This window comes from Mus caroli, chromosome 2 (genome assembly GCF_900094665.2).
Source record: "Mus caroli chromosome 2, CAROLI_EIJ_v1.1, whole genome shotgun sequence".
NCBI lineage: Eukaryota > Metazoa > Chordata > Mammalia > Rodentia > Muridae > Mus > Mus caroli.
In genome coordinates this window covers 37,138,222-37,160,596 of record NC_034571.1, presented here as the reverse complement: position 1 = coordinate 37,160,596, position 22,375 = coordinate 37,138,222, and the positions used below count along the sequence as shown (strand labels likewise).

General features: G+C 36.8%; 1 protein-coding gene across 3 annotated transcripts in view; it reads left to right on the top strand.

The window, feature by feature from the left end:
* The window catches only part of Lrp1b (LDL receptor related protein 1B), a 1,970,757-nt gene that overhangs the window by 1,130,784 nt on the left and 817,598 nt on the right, over positions 1-22,375 (top strand). For all 3 annotated transcript variants that reach the window (XM_029472167.1, XM_021181392.2, XM_029472172.1), the window contains exons 12-14: positions 6,160-6,340; positions 11,739-11,958; positions 13,868-14,057. In XM_029472167.1, the coding sequence (XP_029328027.1) occupies positions 6,160-6,340; positions 11,739-11,958; positions 13,868-14,057 (591 nt within the window). The remainder of the gene's footprint in view (positions 1-6,159; positions 6,341-11,738; positions 11,959-13,867; positions 14,058-22,375) is intronic.

Genomic DNA, 22,375 nt, shown 5'->3' with positions numbered 1-22,375 from the left:
TCACTCTGTAGACCAGGCTGGCCTCGAACTCAGAAATCCACCTGCCTCTGCCTCCCAAGTGCTGGGATTAAAGGCGTGTGCCACCACACCCAGCTAATAGAAGATTTATATGAAAGGAAAACACTAAAATCCAAAAATTAAATTAGTGTTTGAATTTGCATAGCAACTTGTTTATGCTACTTGCATATTACTCCAAAATGCAACTGCAGAGCCGTTCTTGGGATACTGTTTCCCATGTATCCCTCACATTTCTTCATATCTCAAAATGAATAGATTAGTTAACTTTTAATTAGTTAATTAGTTAACATTTCTATTAGTTAACTTTCATTGTTGAAAGCACAATTGCCTGCTTATAAGAGTTTGACGAAATACATTGATTCAACTTAAAATTCTGAAGTTCTAAGATCAAGAACCAATATCTACTGAAAACCTTCTTGCTGATTTCACATTTTCCAAGAAGAAAGACTGGGAATCAACAATGTAAAGGCAAAGGCATGTAAGCATAGACACTACTTTTCCGCTCTTCCTCCTTAGGAAACCATGTGTATTTGCTTATGAGATTCCAACCTAATGTCTTCATCTAAGTCTAATGACTTTCCAAAGGTTTCTTCCTAAAAGTCTAATAGACTTTCACTTTTTTTTCAATACCTCACAACAGCATCCAAATAGCAAAACTGAAAGAAAATCAAAATTGTAGCACAGATTTATTGTTTTATTCTGACATATTCCACCAAGAATTTTTATATAGAAAAGAATATTGTAAAATCCAGTTATCCCCCTCCCCCCCCCCATTGCATACAACAGTCCTGCTTACCGTCCACCAGAACTGAGCTGGCTTAGGTACACTCAAAAGCTAATAAATGCCAGAAACATGACAAGTATGAGTGTCTTCCTTCATTCCTCACATTTGCTTATTACAGCATGTTATACTATCCAACTCAGTGAAACGTTGCCCATTCTGAAGAAAGTTATCCTGAAATAAAACAGACAGACTCTACAACACTGTATTTCATAATGGCATTTACATGAGTCTTCCTAAAATATTTAGGGCAATTTAAAAAACATTAATACTATAGAAATTTTAAATAGTTTGAGCAGTTATACAATATATAAAATTATATCAATTATGTATATAATGTCCAGCTTCTTTACTGAGCATTGAATACTAAACATGGCTGCCTGTTTATTTATAAGAATGAATGTTATGTGACAACTGAAGAAGCTTTATACCCAATTGTAGAAGTATGGGTTCTGTCTTTGCTTTCTATCACTTGTGCAATATCAACAATAATGATAACATTGGTAAGGATAGAAAGTGGACTTCAGAGTGTTGACTCTTGGAGCTCTATCTAGTATTCTAGTAAAGGATCTATTAGGGTAGATGTTTCATCCACATAACTTTCTTACATTTCAATAAGTCACAAGTATACTGGAACAAGGACTACATTGTATGTCATGAAATTTTATTGATTACAAATCAAGTACTTCTATTCAGAGAATTCATATTGGTATTAAGTACACACCATCTAGGTAGTTTTGAATACAGAACTCAAATGTCCATAAGATACTCTCTATCTCCTAATTAATAATTTCATTGAAGTAGGGATGAAAAATATAACAGCAAAGTGCTTTCTTTAACAATGCCTGTTTGTTGCAAAAGAATGAACTCATGCTTAAGCTTTTGGCCAATAAGAGAAAATTCCCGGTTGTCCTTTTGGAGACAGCTTAGAAACTGGAGAATTGGCACTGTGAACAGAAGCACTTAGTGCCTTTGCAGCAGTTCTGGTTCCATTTCCAGCAACCACATGATGACTCACTACCAACCAAAATTCTCCTTTCAAGGAATCAGGCATTATTGTCTGATCTCTAGTTGCCCTGAGCATTAACATGACACACATGCAAAATTTTAGGCAAAACACTCATATGGATAAATAAAAAAGTAATAACTCATAAAAGAAACATTGTGTCTTTCGTTTTCTTCACATAGGTTCTTAGATAATTTTTCTTGTTTATATCCTTAAATTCATCTCAAAAGTCCTAATTTTTAAAAGCATGATCCATAATACCAACTTTACAAAACCAGTCTAGGCTAAGGGTCTTCTAGGCTTCTACTACTATGGCCAATTAAGCCCCAATTTAATCGTTAAACTGCTTTTCTAATCCAAAGTCCCCAAATACACATTTTTCTAAACAAAAGCATGGTCAGGCCTGTAACATCAATACCCTAGTTCCTGGTATCAACTTCAGTTTTAGGGTTTCATTGCTGTGAAAAGACAACATGACCATCGTAATAAGAAAAACATTTAATTGATGCCGAATTACAGTTTCAGAGGTTCAGTCCATTATCATCAATGGTGGGAAACATGGCAGTTTTCCAATCAGATATGGCACTAGAAGAGCCAAAAGTTTTACATCATGATCCAAAGACAGCCAGGATCCCCCTGGCCAGGTTTGAACATATATATGAGATGTCAAAGCCATGCCTCCACAGTGACACACTTCCTCTAACAAGGCTATACCCCCTCAAACATATTCAAACAACCACAATTGGGAAATATTTTTCCAAACCTTTACTCTGAGATAGTATCTATTTTTGATGTTAAGGTATGTTTCTTATATGGAGCAGAAGGATTGACCCTGTTTTTGCATCCACTGTGTTATTCTGGGTCTTTGGGCGGGGGGCGCGGGTGTTGAGTTCACCAATATTAAGATATGTCAATGACTAATGAATCTTAATTCCTGTTACTCTGTTGTCGGTAGTTGTAGTTTGTGTATATGTGTGTGTGTTCTTTTAGTTTGCTGGTGTAAAATTATTTCCTGTGCTTTCATGGATGTAGTAAACCTCTTTCAGTTGTAGATTTTATTCTAGTACCTTCTGTAGGGCTGGATTTGTGAAAAGCTAATGATTCTGTCTGACTTTTTATGGGATATCTTGTCTTCTCCCTCTATGCTGATTGAAGGTTTTGCTGAGTATAGTAGCCTTGGCTGGCATCTGTAGATCTCTTAGCATCTTTAAGACATGTGTCCAGGTCCTTCTGACTTTTAGAGTCTCCATTGTGAAGGCAGTGTAGTATTAATTGGTCTCACTTTACATGTTACTTGGCCATTTCCCTTGTATCTTTTAGTATTCTTTCTTTGGCCTATAAATTTAGTGTTTTGGTTACCATATGACTGGGGAGACTTCCTTTTTCAGATCCAATCTATTTAATGTTCTGGAAGCTTCTTGTACTTCTTCTTTAGGTTAGGAAAACATTTTTTTCTATGCTTTGTTGAAAATATTTTCTGGGCCTTTGAGCTTTCTTTCTTTTATTTCTAATATTCTTAGGTTTGGTCCTTTCATAGTGTCCCAGATTTCCTAGATGTTTTGTGTCAGGAACTTTTTATACTTAATATTTTTTGACGGATGTTTCAATTTCTTCTATTGTTTTTCAGTGCTTGAGATTCTTTTTTTTTTTTTTTTTTTTTTTTTTCTGTCTCTTGATTTCTGTTGGTTAGGGGAGTCTCTCAGTTTGGGTTTGTTTGTTTGTTTGTTTGTTTGTTTGTTTTATTTTAAGCCTCTAATTTCATTTTCACAGTTTTATTCATTTCCTTCATATAGTTGTGTTTTCCTAGGTTTCTTTAAGGGATTTATTCAGTTTCTTTTTTAAAAGCCTCTATCATCTTCTTAAAACTAAGGACAGTTTTAAGGTTATTTTCTTGTGCTTTTGCTATGTTGGAAAATCCAGGGCTTGCTGTAGTAGGATAGGTGGGTTCTGATGGTGTCAGATTGCCCTGGCTCTTGTTGGATTGTGTTCTTGTGCTGACTTCTAAGCACCTGGGTTTGCGGAAGTTATATGTTTAAATGGTGATTTCTGATTCATATTTGTTGGATAGATAATTTTCCCTTGGTTTCTGTTTCCTCTCTAGTGTTCTTGACTGAGTGGTCAATAATGCTGGTGACCAGCAACTCTTCAGGTCCAGTAGGATGCTTCTGCAGTTGTTTTGGTGGTCTTTATTATCTCTGGGACCTTAGCATGCTAGAGTTGCCTCTGAAGTTCTGAGGCTACTGGCATGGCCTTTGGCATTCAGGTACTCATGTGGCCTCTGGGATTCCTAGTTCTGGCTTGGCCTCTACTGAAGCAGGAGTCTTCTGCTGATGTTGTGGACCTAAGATTCCTAATACCAGCATGGCCTCTTATAGAGGAGGGATCTTATTCTGGTGTTGTGGGTTGTGATCTCATTACTATCTTAATAGGCTAATTAGCTAAAAGAAAGCATATCATATTAACTATGAGTAATAAAACACAATTTATACAGAATTTAGGACATACTAGACATTATTTTAAGGTATATTCTCAGAAATAAAAAATAGAAGAAATGGAAAAACGAATAAACAAAAAAATAAATAAAAAAGAATTTCACACATGTACTCATTCAATCCTCAAAAACATCTTTTGAGTTAAGCATTGTCCTTCTGCTCATATTTAAGTATAAGGACATTGTAGAAAAGAGCAGTTAAGAAGCTTCCTTAGTTTGGGGGCTAGATAGGAAGGTACAGTGGGGTTCACCACCCTAAACATAATCACTTATAAGTTGCAGCTCAGTTTCCAAAACCAAAACAAAACAATTAGGTAGGAGTTCCTTTCAAATTATGCCTCTTTGGATTCAACTCCATCTTACTATCATCAGTATGTAATCCTGAATGGTACTATATAGCATTTCAGTTGAAGAAGGCCAGTGGTAAAGCATAAGGAAATGTTATTAAGTTAAGAGTTTTAAAACATAAAAATGTAAGGCACCTAGACCATCAATATACACATTTTTTTCAACATGAGAAATTGATAATAGCTAACATGCTCTAAGACGTTGCCCTATCTCAGGCAGGACAGATAGAGTTCCCCGAAGTAGTTCAATTATGATGTCTGTGCAGGGCTCACACTTGGTTGACCCCAGCTTATGACCTCAGGACAGGAGCAGTAGCTGTTTACCCCTGGTTATAATCTCACGGCAGGAACTATTATTGCTTTCTCTCTTTAGATAGATCATTGTGGTGATTTATTTACAGTGCAAGTAAAGAAATTTCCATTTATAGTGTTATAGTGACAGCTCCTTGAGATAACATAAAAAAAGTTATAAGTCACGGAGCAACAGAAAATTTTTAAAAATTAGAAGATTTTCCATTTTGACTTTTTTTCCCCTGAAATTGATTTCCAATAAAATGTGATTCTAAATTTTCTCTATGGATCATGAAAAATAGGAAAGAACAAACAGCTCTTCTCCACTATGTTAGAATATGCAAGTGCACAAATAAATCAAGCATCAATAAAGTATAGGCAACATTAAACGTCCTTCTAAGCATAGGGAAAATTAACCTGTGAAGTTATTCTGGTGTTCTGAAGTGTCTTGGATAGTAAACTATGACCACATAATTTTGCTTTGAAATGTTGACTTTACTTTTTGTAAAACTGAAAGTTTGGATTAGTTCAACCGATAAATTTCTTAAGAGCATTTCTCATACAGTACTTCCTATACCTTACAGAATCTTACAGAAGGGCCTTAAAATTTACATACAGGCTGCACCGAGTATATTCAGTGGGTTTTAAAAAAGAGAGAGAGACCACATGAATTGAAAATGAAAAATGGTGGGGGGATAGTGGAGTAATTGAATGGAGGAAATGGGAGTAGTCTTCATTAGAATGCATATGAAATATATGAAATCCTCAATAAAAAAGGTAAAAAGTACAGAAGCATTGTAGTTGTTCTTTCAAATTTCTGTTCATACCTATACACGTATATATTTAGGCTTTTATGGTCTTGTAATTTGTATTTTGCATTATTCTGTAGACCACTTTCTTGGTTAAAACATTCTAGTGTTCAATTAAAATAGTATATGATTAATTTGTGAACATGTATAACATTGTAATCCCTATGGTGGCAGTGGTTCTATCATTTGCATGACAAAGTATTTAAAATAAAAATGAAAAATATATAAAAAGTGCTATATGGAAAATCATATGATAACGTTCTTGGATTTCAGTTTTTGTCTGTTTATTTTTCTCTTTCAATTCTTTCTTTCAGTCTTTGAGAAACTCCATTAAATACATCAGTTGTGGTGGAAATTATTTGACTTTTAATATTTAATATATAATTAGTTTCTTTCTTGCTCTTACATTTCTATAGATCTGGATAATGTAGAAGGTATTGCAGTGGACTGGATTGGAAATAACCTTTATTGGACCAATGATGGTCACAGAAAAACCATTAATGTGGCCAGGCTGGAAAAGGCTTCTCAGAGCCGGAAAACTCTGCTGGAAGGAGAAATGTCTCATCCAAGAGCAATTGTGGTAGATCCAGTCAATGGGTATGTAAGCCTGCTTCTGATGTTTCCTGGTTTATAAATATTAGTAGAGGCAAATTTTCTTTAGATTCATGTGAACTTGTGAATTCGCATGGGAATAGAAGATGAAGGAGTTATTTACTCAGTGAGTTCCCATCCTAGAAAATACATTAGATAAAAACAGAAAAATGTGTTGGATTAAGTAAAATAAACAATTTCTATAGAGGATATGTTACTTAAAGATTTTGAGAATAGCACTATTTAGACAACCTGGCACCAGGACATGTAATCATTCACTCAGTGACTATATTGGTTAAACTTTTAAGCTAATCATATTTTAGGCATTGAGAACTAATATATATTTTGTACATTTTCTGTGCACTGTGCGTTTTGTTAAAGTAGTTACTACACTCCTGTGTGTAACCGTCACAGCAATCTTTTGAATAGTTGCTGTTCTTATTCTCTTTTCTTGAAGTGATCATAGGTTCCATTCAATTCAATTGCAAACAGAATGGTTAGATATTAAACCCAGGCAGTCTGTCTGCAAAGTGTTTTTTACTCAGTCCATTCTATTCCTTTATATGAGTCTATAGTGATTTTAAGCTCATTTATATTTCCATCTGGGAATATGACCTTATAGTTTTGTGCTACATGGTCAGAATGAAATATTTTATGGAAAAATGTGATATTTCCTTCAGTCCTATGGCATGAACATAAAATGACATTCATAAAATATTAAAGAAATGTGAAAATTCCTAACAGAAATTCAACATTAAATGAATAGATTGCATAGTTTTGGCTCCTGGTTTCTGTATGGACGTCTATTTCCATTCCAAGAAAATATGATCACAAATGGATATTCTTTTGATCCAAAGCATACATTAAAAGGGAATAGGATGTGAGATGTCCATTGTAAGCTGAGATCACTGAAGTGCAACTTCTAGAACTGTATGATTTGAAAATAACTTCAAATACAAGCATAGTACATCTTCCCAGGGAGTAGATGAATCACTGTACGCATTTTCAAAAGAATTAACTATACTTTATTTCTGACATTTTTCATATTTGGCTTTCCTAATTATCTGTTCTATTACTGAAATATCCATTTCATATTGTCCAAATCTTCTTAAGTCAAAATTTTCTTTGTAAAGATGAAGTGGTAAGAGAGAAGAAGACCACAATAGAGCTCTGTGTTTTATTTTCGGTGTGAGGATAGATTTGGAGGTAGTGTGTTCACCTTCATTTTAAAGAGCATAAACTTAGCTCTATATGAAAACTGGTTCAGAAAGCATTGAGACTAGCCATGGAAGTCTGAAACAATTTGGTCAAGTGGTTATTAAAAACATGTCTAAGTAGGGGAAAGCTGGAAGAAGCTGAGGAGGAGAGTGACTCTGTAGGAGGAGGACCAGCAGTATGAATTAACCTGGACCCTCAAGATCTCTCAGATACTAGAACATCAACCAGGCAGCATACACCAGCTGATATGAGGCCCCCAATACACGTAACAGCAGAGGACTGCAGGGCCTGTGTTTAGTCAGAGAAGATGCACCTAACCCTCAAGAGACTGGAGGCCCCAGGGAGTTTAGAGGTCTGGTGGGATGGGGGGTGGGGACGTCCTCATGGAGACAGGAGGGCTGGGAGGAGATATGGGACATGGAACAGTCAGAGGGTGGACCAGGAGGGGAATAAAATATGGAGTTCAAAAAATGTCTAGTAATAAAAGAAAGCATTAGCCCCCAAATTTATTCCAATATTTGGAACTTTCTGTAAATGTTTTCAGAGTAAGAACTTTATGTTTTCTTCTGCTTTTCAATACCACTAGCTTTTAGAAGTACATAGGGGGAGCTCATTACTCATTGCAAGGGTATGCTTCATCAAAAGTAACAGACAATTAAAGGATCAATGCAGTATTAATTATTTCTTTAATTAAAAATCCATGCAACTTATGCATATCAATAGAAACATGGAGGATAATTGCCCTCCAGAAACTTGTGACTATGTGAACAATACACAGTCACAAGATTACAAATGAATTAAAGATACTGGGCCATCTGTGTTACTGCTGCTGGATTCTCAGCAGCTACAAAATGGAACCAGCCTAGATATCTCTCAACATAAGAATAGGTGATGAATATGAAATACAGACATAATTCAATTGTATTTAGCTATAAAGAAGAATAAAACATAAAAATTTCAGGAAAATTGATAGATCTAGAAAACATATTAAGGTGACTCAGAAAAACAAGTGTTTCCTATTCTCAAATGTGTTCTCTTGCATTATGTGTCTATGTATATATGCACATGACTAGAGGTATGTGCAGGTATAGGCTAGAACACGAGAATGAAGCCCATGGCAGGAAAAAGAAAAAGAGAGGCACTGATGAAAGGTGGTCTAAAAGATACCTGTGACAAACCAAAAAGAAGTTATGTGGGGCAGGTATCCAATGATGGAAGTGGAGAAAGCAGTTGGAGAAAAACTCCAGCAGGGTTAACAATAACAAATTGTGTTTGAAAATGAAACCTATTGTGTATGTTAAGTTTTTAAATAACAAAACCAAAGTAGAGTGAAATGCAAAGCAGGGGCATAGCAAAGAGTAACCTTGAGGACATTGTTAATGTGACAATGACTTTTGGCTCATTTTGTTAACATATTCATTTTAAGGGTTTCAGAATAAAAACCATATTTGAACCATAAAGCTGTTTTGAATCTTAGCGTGAGTGATAATGACAGAGAGTTGGTCCTGGCAGCAGGAAACACTGAAGGGTTAAACCAGCTTCACAATAGGATAGAACTCTGGAAGGAACACAGCCTGAACACCCACCAATCCCTGGGCTTGGCTGTAAATCTCCACCCAGGAAACTTCGACCCTGGAACCTCACCCCACTCCAAGAAACCCTGGATAAAGGCTACCTGCTGCTCAGTTCTCTGCAGCTTCTGTCAGCAGCAGAGGCAGCCACCCCTTTGTGGTCCTCCCAATTAATCTCCTGTGTGAGGTTTGTTGTAAAGTATAATTTTGTAGTATTTTCTGGATGGGAACTGACAGAATACCTTTGCTTCAGAGCTGTACATTTCCATTGGGAAAGCCTTTCCTCTCAGTATTATAACAGTTACAGTTATCTTGAACATACACTGTCTCTACTAAATCAGCATCACCCGAGGGTGGTTGGGAGGGGGTGTTGGAGTTTCCAGAAAAATGAGTGCAAACTCATGATGTTAAGTAAAATAAGCCAAACTCAGAAAGATAAATATCACATGATTTTTCATACATGGAATCTAGACTGTGTGTGTGTGTGTGTGTGTGTGTGTGTGTGTGTAGACCTTGAAAGCAGAAATAAAAAAGAAATAAGGTTTTTTTTTCCCCTGATATTTTGTCTTTGTAAAAAATAATCTTAGGTGCTGTATCAGTTCACAACAATTCTTCATTTGAACAGTGCCATGACACAGATGGCTTACACTGGGAAAACTTACTGGGTGGTGAAAAAAAAATGAGGAATGTCATACAGAAATCTGGGAGCAGGTGGGCTGTGTGCTCTGATGAAGCCATGCCCACAATGACTGGAACACAGAGTGTTAGGTACACAGTGAGGGGTTATCTAGTCCTGTAGGAGGTCTTTCTGGGTACAAGTGTCTGGCTGTAAACATGGTTTTGAGAAAGCTGTAGTGGCTAGTTTTTGTACACACTGTTCAGTTGTCTGTAAGCACTTGTAATTGACCAGAAAAGGTTTAGCCAATTTTGAGGCATATGGGGAAAAGCTTTGCCAACTTCCCGTGGGTTCACGGCCTTAATCCTTTTCCTATTTGTTTTCTTATCAACAATACACCTTCACTCATGACTTTACTGGCTGCTGGTTTTATTCAATCCCTACAGAACAGTAAAACATAAACATCATTATTAGAATTTCAAGCCTGTGATGTTTGTATGCTTGTATGCATACATATGCATGCATATCAATAAACATATTTTTGTGATTCCAGATAGGGAACTACAAAGTAAAATGTGTATGTCATGATCAACAAAAATGTGAGGAAAGTATATTCCCGTTTCAATAATGTATAATTTAGTCAGGAATAAAACTGCTTTAATTAAGTGAATATAATGATTTTAGGAAAAGCCATTGGAGATGAAATAGCATGTAGTGCATTTTATGAAGCTGATTTATATAAATAAAACTAAACATTTGTGGCTGTCATGTAATTAGAGAAACTACAGTTGATAATTCCTGTGTTGTCACAATGATAAAAGCCCTCGTAGGGAATGCAGAATAGATCACAGTACACTACCATCCTGGCTTTCTTTCAGATTCATACACCATTTCAACAGGCAATCAAAAATCATTGTCAACTGTTAAGAAAATTTGATAAAAGCTTAATTGATATAAAATAGTAGAGGATATATTCTCAACTTCTACTTAACAATTTGAACATTTTTAAACTTCTTAGTCTGGATTCAGAATTTTTCCAAATTATGTCAGAATTATTCCCACAAAGGAAGGAAAGACAACAGGGGGCCTTTTTTAAGACCTCCAGCTTAGATAAGCATTGGTCCTTTTCAGAGCTGTATATGGTTGCCAAAATGAAACCCCAGTTTAATTAATAACCCAGGAACTTTCACATGACCCTTAAACAACACATGGCGTGAGTTTCAACCTTATTCATGAGGGAATTGGAACATTGGCTCCAGGCTCACTCCCCCACTGTTACAGCTTACACAGATTCATTTGTAAAGGGAGGTGTTTTGTTTGAGATAGAAGTTAAAAGCTCAACATCTCAAGGTCAGTCAACCTGCTGTTATTAAACTTATGTGCAGCTAAATCATCCTTTGTGGATTTGGGATAATAATAAACAGCAATAAAGCATAGATAATTTGCATCAGGAAGATGAATTGGATCTGGCTAAATAAAGCCAATATGACTGTGACCTTTAGAATAAAGGCAATCCAGTTGCCTTTCTAAAAATAAAAACACTAATTCACCTGAAATTAAATAAATTCTAGAATAGATCATTAACTGTGTTCTGGATTCTCATGTCAGCTGTCAGCCTTTAAATCACTGAGCCAAATAATGCATTTTATGGAACAATATTTAAAAGTAATGCAACATAAAAAATATCAGGGTTCAAAGAAAATAAATATTTGGTACTTACCACGGTTTTCATTCATGTATTAGGCAAGTTTTAGTGGCTAGTGATAAGCTTTTTTTGGTAGCCTGGGGGATGGTAGCTGGTAGTAGGTGTGCTGCCGTGTAGCTGCAAGGTTGTTTCCTTGCCTTGGCTTCCCTGGCTTCCCTGAGTTAACTGTTACAGAAAGAAAAGTTTATATACAAAATATCAGCAGGCTGCTGACTTATGGAAGTACCAAATCCAAGGGTGCTTCTAGGTGGCTACTGGAGATAATGACATAAACCCTTGTTTCTCACTTCCTAGTTGGATGTACTGGACAGACTGGAAGGAAGATAAAATAGATGACAGCGTGGGAAGGATTGAGAAAGCTTGGATGGATGGTGTCAATCGACAGATTTTTGTGACTTCAAAAATGCTGTGGCCAAATGGCTTAACACTGGACTTTCACACCAGCACATTATATTGGTGTGATGCCTACTATGATCATATTGAGAAAGTATTTTTGAATGGAACCCACAGAAAGGTAAGAGGCAGTGCTACTGTTTGTAACCGGCAGGCTTCTTCTTCCACAGAGCCTTGTTGTGCTGTGTTAAAAATACTTTCAAGTTTATTTTTACCCCTCTGAGGTGGCTGCCAATAGTCTCTGTGGGGTGGCTGAAGGAGAATGAGTATTAAGCTGTGCAGCTGGCATTGGCCTCCGGGAGGCCAGGCCCAGCTCACTGCAGTGTGCCAGGATTTGTGGGTTTTTTAAAAGAAGCCCTCCTGGTAGCAGGGCTGATTTTACAATGCAGGCTTTCTACATTATTGATGGATTTTCTGTGACCAAGCAACCCCTCTCTATTTAAATGTGCTCAATATTTGCAGCTGAGATTTAGACAAAGTAATTATAGTGCATTCCTTTGAGTAAAGAATTTTGTGATACCGAACCTAAGATGCATTGCAGGAATGGACTGGATTTCAAAGCAGTTGGTGCAAAGAAATGGGATTTCCTCTTGCTTCTTTTGCTTTAATCATTGTAAAATGGCCTGGCATTGTGGGGTAATGCTGACAAGTGTTTAGTTGACAGCAAGATACCGGCCTAATGACAAAAATCATCATCCTGTTTCTTCCTCTTCAGTCACTAACAACCTAGAGCCTCATGGAATGACTTCAACTATGAGGTAAAAGGTGAAGGGCAAATGAGACATTTCCAAATGTGTCCTTTGATCTAAGTTCCTTTCTGGATCTGAGTCCTGAGTCGTGGGGTCATCCTACTCACTAAGAATTCTTTTTGAGAAATAAATTGTACTTTCAATGGTTCAATCATTGGTTATCACAGATGATATCAACTAATTCCACCAGATAAATAAATTGATTGGTATATTCTATGCCATATATTTCACATCTATTAACTAAATATCTATACTTCCTCAGAAGATGTTAGTATGTATACAATATATATGTACATAAATAGACTTAAAAAATATGAGTGTGTGCTAAAGTATATACATGTGTACACACAATGTGTATAATTTCATGCTCATCATATTTTAGGCTCTGTTATATCTCAGTCTTTCATTATAACATAAATTTAACTGGAGGATTTTATTAAAATGAGCACATTTTCAATTTTTATTCTTAACTATGTGGATAAGTTCCTTAAATTTTGAATATTGATTGATTGAGATGAAAAATTTGCTTTCAGATACCATGCAGTAGGATTTTATAAGAGATGTAATATAAGAAGAGAGGATATGTTGGGTCTCGACTGTATTTCCTATTTATCAATTCACTGCGCAAGACGACTCTCTTCATTCCTTCATGTCAATAACAAGTGGAAGAAAATAGAATAATAATTCAACATAATCAAAATTAAACCTCATTAGCCAATCTTATCTATGTAAAATTAACATTTTTCTCTGTTTTGTTACTTCCTAGATCTCATCAGTTTCCATTGGTACAATTGACCTAGAAAAGTCTTCTCCATTCATACAGCCACTCAAACATTTCATTTCACTTGATCATTAGATGAGCAACATGTGTGTATAAGTGTGCATAAGTGTGAGATTGTATGTGTGTGTGTGTGTATGTGTGTGTGTATGTGTGTGTGTGTGTAATAATATTCAGGTAAACTTTCATCCAAGAGAATAATAAATATCACACAGAGGGAGAAATAAAGTTGAGTGATGCCCTTTTAACATTTCTATTCTTCATCATTTCTGCAGTGTCATTTATGAGAAAAATTTGAACACATGAAGAATTTCAAAAAAAATGAGAAGACTAAGCTATTACTGTAAAAATATCCTTGGTAAATCTACTCAGATAAATTAAGAGTTAAGAGTATAGTTAGGTTGTCCTCTGGTATAGTTACAAATATTATTTACCTAATAGTTATATTTGGAAATGTAGTCTTGATTTTTTTAGTATGTTTACATTCATTTCACATTTTATAGGTTGTATACAGTGGTAAAGAGCTGAACCATCCTTTTGGACTGTCACATCATGGGAATTATGTGTTCTGGACAGATTACATGAATGGTTCAATTTTTCAACTAGATTTGATGACCAGTGAGGTGACGTTGCTGAGGCATGAAAGAGCACCCCTGTTTGGGCTTCAGATTTATGATCCACGAAAACAACAAGGTATTAAAAACTCAAAACAAAAATTTCAACATCTTACATGTAATAATGCTTCACTATAGCAGCACAAATTTCCATTTTGACAATGTCGATATTTTTATGATGAACATTGCCTGCTCACTCTAGAAACATGCAAATATTCGTGCTTACTAATATAAAGATATATTTATTTTCCTATTTATCTATTTATTCGTTCATTCACTGTACTTCTCAATATATATCCTTCTCTTCTCTTAGCTCCCCTATACCACCTCTCCTTTCTCACTTTCCCCTTCTCTTCTCCTCTGAGAAGGGGGAGCCTCCCCAGGTATCAACCCACCCTGGAGTATAAAGTCTCTGCAAGACTAGGTTCATCCTCTCCCACCAAGGCTAGAAAAGACAGCCCAGTTAGGGAAAGAGGATCCATAGACAGGCCACAGATTCAGGGCCAGACTCTGATCCAGTTGTTGGGGATCCACATGAAGACCAAGCTGCACATCTGCTACTTATATGCTGGGGGGCCTAGATCCAGACCAGGCCTGCTCTTTGGTTGGTGCTTCAGTCTCTGAAGCACCCAAGGGTCCAGGTTAGTTGACTCTGATGGTCTTCCTAGAGAGTGCCTATCTTCTTCAGGTACCCTTAGTCCTTCACCCAACTCTTCCACAAGACTCTGCTAGTTCCATCTAATGTTTAGTTGAGGGTCTCTGCAGTGGCTTTCGATTGGCTGTTGGGTGGACCCTCTCAGAGGACAGTTGTAGGGCCGTGAAAGGCAGTCTGGTTTCTGGTTGTGATAAGACTAGAAATCCCAGTGACCCTAAAGGAACACAAGGCGTTTTCCTTTACTCCCAGGGAACCATGCTCCTGGGATGAGGCCACAGCCCTCCATAGATTTGTGACTATCAGTCATGTAAGGACAATGCCCCGAGCCCCTCCACAGGTAGAGGACATGACCTCAGGTCACATAGCCTCAAGACAGACCTTTGTTTTAATGAGGTACCTTAAGGCGCTGAGGACTTAGCCAATAATCTCTCCTTCCTGTACACTCCTCCCTACAAAAGGCATTTTACCTCAGGTCCATCCTGATAAGCAGGGTATGGTTTTACTGATCTACCTTCCGCCATGACAATAAATGTCTTAAAAACATAGACTGCTTCTTTTCATCGGAATCTGCTGTAGGGAGAAATGGAGAAGGCTTTCTCCTAAAGAGCTGCTATCTAATCTCCCATAGGAGGCCTCCCTGAGCTCCCAGCCACAAACATCACCAAACCAAGCCCAAACCCGCTGCAGCCATCAAGCCAAAGGCTCTCCCTGAAGGACCAACTGGAGCTCTTCCCTCTTCTTCCCCATCAGCCTTGGGCTAGATCTATCCTGTGGGACCCCACTCTTTTCTCAGCTCCTCAGCGGCATCCAGTGATGCCTGAGTGCCCAGGAGCCTGAGAATCAGAAGGTCCTGAACTCCTTGTAGGCCCCGGGACTTCGAGCCAGCTCCAGGTGTCCCATGCCTCAGTCTATGCTTCCTCCACCCCTGAAAGTGATGTCCTTCCCATAGCCTGACACTTGCCTGGTAACAGTGTAGGGTAAGCACAGTCAAAACTCCCAAGTCCTGCCTCCCTGAGAGTCTGAGTGCTGTGGCAGATCTGACACAAGACCCCGTTAACCCACAGACAGTTATGTTAGGAGTCTGTCTGTAAGCATAATAGAGTATGATTAATAGTATGAGAAATTGATTCTTGCACATGAGATACGTTTCACTTTGAGCCATCCATTGGTTAGACATTGCATCCGTGTCTGCTCCATCTTTGTCCTTGCACATCTTGTAGGCAGGTTTTATAATTTGGTTGCTGCCATAATCTGCCCAGTAGGAGTCTTGCATGGCTAAAGAGGTGGCCACTTCAGGATCCATATCCTCCACAGTTAAGAGTCTCAGTTAGAGTTAACCAGCAGACTCCCTAGGGTCTCTCACCTAACCCACCTTGACCTAGTCCCAGTTCTCTGGCAAGTCCAAGTCCCTGCCCACCATCGATTTGTTCTTTGTTCCCTGCTCTCCCTACACCTGATTCCCATGCCCATTCCCTTCTTCATCCCCTCTCCCATCCAGTTCTCTTCCTCCATTTTATTTCCACGTATAAGGGAGATTCAAGCATCCTTGTTTATGTTTTTCTTCTTCCTTAGCTTCTCTGGGTCGGTAGCACTGGTATCTGGTAATTTAGGGCTAATATACATAGTACTACCGGAGGATCCAGCAATACCTCTCCTGGGCATATATCAGAAGATGTCCCAACCAGTAAGAAGGACACATGCTCCACTATGTTCATAGCCACCTTATTTATAATAGCCAGAAGCTGGAAAGAACCCAGATGCTCTCAACAGAGGAATGGATACAGAAAATGTGGTACATTTACACAATGGAGTACTACTCAGCTATTAAAAAGAATGAATTTATGAAATTCCTAGGCAAATGGATGGACCTGGAGGGCATCATTCTGAGTGAGGTAACCCAATCACAAAGAAACTCACACAATATGTACTGACTAATAAGTGGATATTAGCCCAAAACTTAGGATACCCAAGATATAAGATACAATTTGCTAAACGCATGAAACTCAAGAAGAATGAAGACCAAAGTGTGGTCACTGTGCCCCTTCTTAGAATTGGGAACAGAACACCCATGGAAGGAGTTACAGAGACAAAATTTGGAGCTGTGACAAAAGGATAGACCATCTAGAGACTGCCATATCCAGGGATCCACCCCATAATCAGCTTCCAAATGCTGACACCATTGCATACACTAGCAAGATTTTGCTGAAAGGACCCAGATATAGCTGTCTCTTGTGAGACTATGCCGGGGCCTAGTAAACACAGAAGTGGATGCTCACAGTCAGTTATTGGATGGATCACAGGGCTCCCAATGGAGGAGCTAGAGAAAGTACCCAAGGAGCTAAAGGGATCTGCAACCCTATAGGTGGAACAACATTATGAACTAACCAGTACCCCGGAGCTCTTGACTCTAGCTGCATATGTATCAAAAGATGGCCTAGTCGGCCATCACTGGAAAGAGAGGTCCATTGGACACACAAACTTTATATGCCCCAGTACAGGGGAACACCAGGGCCAAAAAAAATGGGAATAGGTGGGTAGGGAAGTGGGGGGAAGGGTATGGGGTACTTTTGGGATAGCATTGGAAATGTAATTGAGGAAAATATGTAATAAAAAAAGAAAAATAAATAAATGAAAACATACCATGCATGTCTTTTTGGGTCTGGATTACGTCACTCAGGATGATATTTTCTAGTTCCAAACATTTGCCTACAAGAATAGCCTAGGTGAAGAACTCAGGGGATTTTATTCAAGAGAAATCGAGATTTTTTTTCCCAAACATTTTTTCCAGAAATGTTCTTTGTAATTTAAAAAATTATCAAAGAATAGTAGTGAAAGGAGGACTTGAATAATTGAGAAAAAAAGATAAATTACTCGTACAGACTTTATTGACAATTCTGCTGCTGCACTGTCTAATTAGGCTCCACACATAGTTGAAGAATGTGTAATGATAAAGTGGAACTACCTACCCCAATAGTCACATCTTACTAAAATCAGATAATATTGTTATATTTTATCTTCTTGGGTTATTAATATTTATTATTCCACCACAATTATCATGACCCCTAACTAAGCATTGAAAACAACTAAGTAAACTATATGGTAGATGTTTTATGGGTTTTAAATAGTTGCTAGTCCTTTTAAATAGAGATATCCTAATAAATATTTAATGACCACACATTCCAATATATTTAGAATGAATAAATTGCATCTTTAATTTTCTGATACAGATGTCATCAGCAGAGGTTTGTGTAGCAACAAGGCTTTGGAAGGTATTTGCAGTAAGGTAGTTATCATAAACAGAGCATCTCATTCTTAAGCCTCAGGTTTCCTACGTTATTAAAAATTATCTATCGATGGATAAATGAAGTGCAGAAAATGGTAAATACTAACAGCTAATTACTTATTAAAATGTCTTTAAAAAACAACAACATTGATATTATCTAGAGTATAATGTAGACAAGAAATGAATAACAGAGAAAATTTCCTGAAAGGACAATTCTCTCCTAGCATTCACACCAATCCCAAAACTTGACAGGCATATATTTAGTTTGGCTATGGTATACTGGAAGTGCTCCTTTCTCCCTCCCCACCCCTCTCTACTTCTGCCTCTTTTCCTTCACCTCAAGAATGAATACTGGCTTTTAATCTTAGGAGGCTAGAGCTCTCTTACTCTGCCCCTTGCCCCTAACTCCTTTTTAGAAACCATTACTCTTAAGTGTTATTCCTAAACTCCCTTTTGCCAGAATTCATATTTACAATCTTCAAAGACTTTAACACTGTGGTTGTTTTATGAAGTTGGTTATTAAATTCAAAGTGTTATGGAAAAATACCTTGGTTCCTTATAAAATTGACCTTTGATCTATTCCAAATTTTGGAACCATGAAATACTCCATGTAGAACAGAAGTATATCTTTCAACAAATTTCTGTGAGGATAAAAATATTATTTGTTACATTAAAAATAAATCTTACAAGACCTAGTACATGTGAGAAATTCACAATATTCTCCTATTTCATCTTAATCAGGAAATGGTATTTTAATATTATCTCTCTATACCTGCAAATATTTGAAGGAATCGTTTATCAATGTCATGTGCAGCCAACCATGTGACTTAAACAGTGACATGTATCTGTTGCTTGGAAAATACCATTACTATACAACTAATCTGTACTACCTTTGGATAAAGATATATTTTTAAAATTTTTTTTCAGCCATTGTTTTAGTTAGGGTTTTACTGCTGTGAACAGACACCATGACCAAGGCAACTCTTATAAGGACACCATTTAATTGGGGCTGGCTTACAGGTTCCATTATCATCTAGGCAGGACATAACAACATTCAGATACACATGGTGCAGGGTGAGCTGAGATTTCTACATCTTCATCTGAAGGCTGTTAGCAGAATACTTACTTCCAGGCAGCTAGGATTGAGGGTCTTATAGCCCAAAACCACACTGACACATCTACTCCAACAGCCCACACCTAGGCCAAACTTATATAAACCATCGCACCCAGGTAATACAAGAGATCTTAATTACTAAGCTCAACATCAATGCTCATTTAGAAATGATTGTGTTCTAAGTTACTTAGAAAATATATTCAGTGGCCTAGTTGGCCATCACTGGAAAGAGAGGCCCATTGGACACGCAAACTTTATATGCCCCAGTACAGGGGAACGCCAGGGCCAAAAAATGGGAATGGGTGGGTAGGGAAGTAGCGGGGAGGGTATGGAGGACTTTTGGGATAGCATTGGAAATGTAATTGAGAAAAATACATAATAAAAAAATTAAAAAAAAAAAAGAAAATATATTCAGCCTAACTGATTATCCTCACCTTAGGTGAAACAATCAATTAATTTCAGTTTTCTACCTAATCTTCCTACGTCTAATGATTGTCCATACTATACTAACCTTAGAATACACAGTAGAGTATGGAAAGGATTCCTAGCTGTTACTGCTTGGATTCAAGTCAATATTAAAAAATTTTAGACAATCTTCAGGAACATAGACATTGTATTCCACCTTTAATTACATTGATCAATACAAGGTAATCAAGATCTTAAAAAGAATTAAAATATGTTGATAAGAACAGTTTACCCTAAGATGGTATAATTTTCTTCCAATTTTCTTTTTTTTCTTGTCAATAGTTGAATATAAGATGATATTTAAGTTTTAAAATACATAATTAGTGAATATATTTGGTTATATTTTTGCCTAATATTCTTTTTATTAAGACTTTTAAATTTTTTTTTATGTGTATGGATGTTGTGCCTGCATGGATGACTGCACTTTAAATTCACACCTGGTGCTTGAAGGCAGAAAAGGTTGGTAGATCTCCTGTTGCTGGACCTACCGATGGTTGTAAGCTGATATGTGGGTCCTGGGAATCAAAGCTGCATCTTCTGCAAAATTAGCCTATGGTCTTTTGCAGAAATCCAGTTAGACCAGCATCATTTTTTGAAGATGCCTTCTTTTTATCCATTTTATGGTTTTAACTTCAATGACAAAAGTCAAGTGTCAAGGTATTCAATTCTAGTCCATTGATCAAATTACCAATATCATGCAGTTTCTATTACTATTACTTTGCATTATGTAATTAAATCAGGGATGGCGATACCTAGAGAAGTTCTTTATTCTACAAGATTATTTTAGCTATCCTTTATGTTGTGGTTGTTTGTTTGTTTTCCATATGAAATTGAAAATTGTACTGTCTAGATCTGTAAAATTATGTTTTTGGAATTTTGATAGGAATAGCATTGAATATGTAAATTGTTTTTGGTAAGGTGGCCATTTTCAGTATGTTAATCCTATTAATTCATGATATTTGGAGAGCTTTAGTCCACCATATAAACAATCTGAAAGAAAAAAGTTACATGATTTTCTCACTAGAAGCTGAAAAATTCTTTGACAAAATCTAGCATCTTTTCATGTTAAAAGTCTTAGAGATAGCAGGGATAGAACGTGAATGCACAAACATAATAAAAACAATATATAGCATGCCAATTACCAACAAAAGCTAAATGGTGAGAAACTTAAAGGAATTTCATTAAAATCAGGGATAAGACAAAACTGCCCACTCTCTCTGTATCTATTCAATATAGTTCTATAAATTCTAGACAGAGCAATAAGACAACTAAAGGAGATCAAGGGGATACAAATTAGAAAGGAAGAAATGAATGTATCACTACTTTGACGATATGACACCAAAAATTCTATCAGAGAATCCCTACAGCTGATTAACATGCTCAGCAAAATAACTGGATTCAAAATTAACTAAAAGGGGGCAGGAGAGATGACTTAGCTGTTAAGAACACTCTCTGCTCTTCTGAAGGTCCTGAGCTCAAATTCCAGCAACAATATGGTGGCTCACAACTATCTGTAATGAGATCTGACACCCTCTTCTGGAAGATCTGAAAATAGCTACAGAGTACTTACATATATTAATAATAATAATAATAATAATAATAATAATAACAATAACATTAATAATAATAATGATAATAGGCCCAAATGTAATGTTTGGGGAAATATTAGAAGGCATTTGACACCACCACAAAATTAACTAAAAAAAAAAAAAGGCAGTAGCCCTCCTCTATACAATTGAAAATGGGCCAAGAAAGATATTAGGGAAACAACACTCTTACAATAGCCATTAAAATGTAAAATATCTAGGCGTCACTCTAACCAATTATGTCAAAGTATGACAAGAACTTCAAGTCACTGAGAAATAGAACTGAGGAAGATGTCAGAAGATGGAATGATGTTTTTTGATCCTATTTTGTCTTGTTTTGTGTCATTTTGGTTTTTAAGATACAGTATATAAGCTGGGTGTGGTGGCACATGCCTTTAATTCTAGCACTCGGGAGGCAGAGTCAGGTGGATTTCTGAGTTCGAGGCCAGCCTGGTCTACAAAAGTGAGTTCCAGGACAGCCAGGGCTACACAGAGAAACCCTGTCTCGAAAAACAAACAAACAAACAAACAAACAAAAAATACCAACCAAACAAAAAAGATATAGTACGTAGCTGGGCTATCCATTATATTGAGATCCTCCAACATGAGCCTGTGATTAAAAGCATAAATCATTACACCAGGCTAGAACATGTGACTTATTTCTTACTTTCTAAAGTAGTAATTGTTGTTGCTTTTGTTTGACAATTTTCATTGTTTATTTTGAGATAGGATTTCTTGTAACCCATTTGGTCTAAAACTCACTTATAGATGAGATTGACCTTGAAACCTTAATCTTCCTGCCAACACCTGCAAAGTACTGGGGTTAGAATCACCATTAAGTACAGATGGAACTCTTTTTTTTTTGTTTGTAGTAAAAGCAACACGGAGTTTTTTACTCACATTGTTTTAATATAAAGGTCTACTTGACTCCTTGTGTAGATATTAGGAGTCAAAGGCTTTTAATCATATCTCCATCATTCCAGGGGTATCAGTGCCTACCTGATGTATATATGTGGGGGCAAGTCACAGTGTTTTGTGGATTGTGTAAGTGTGAGGTTTATAAAATGGCCATATTCACATATTTCTCTTCCCAAATTCCCCATTATGATATAATTATCATAGAGAAAACTCAGAAATTTTATCTAGATCCTTTTATTTTATTTTTTCTTTTTATATAACTCCTTAGTATCATCTCTCTTTCTTTCTCTCTCCCTCTCTCTGTCTCTGTTTCTGTCTCTCTGTCTCTCTGTCTCTCTCTCTGTCTCTCTCTCTCTCTCACACACACACACACAGA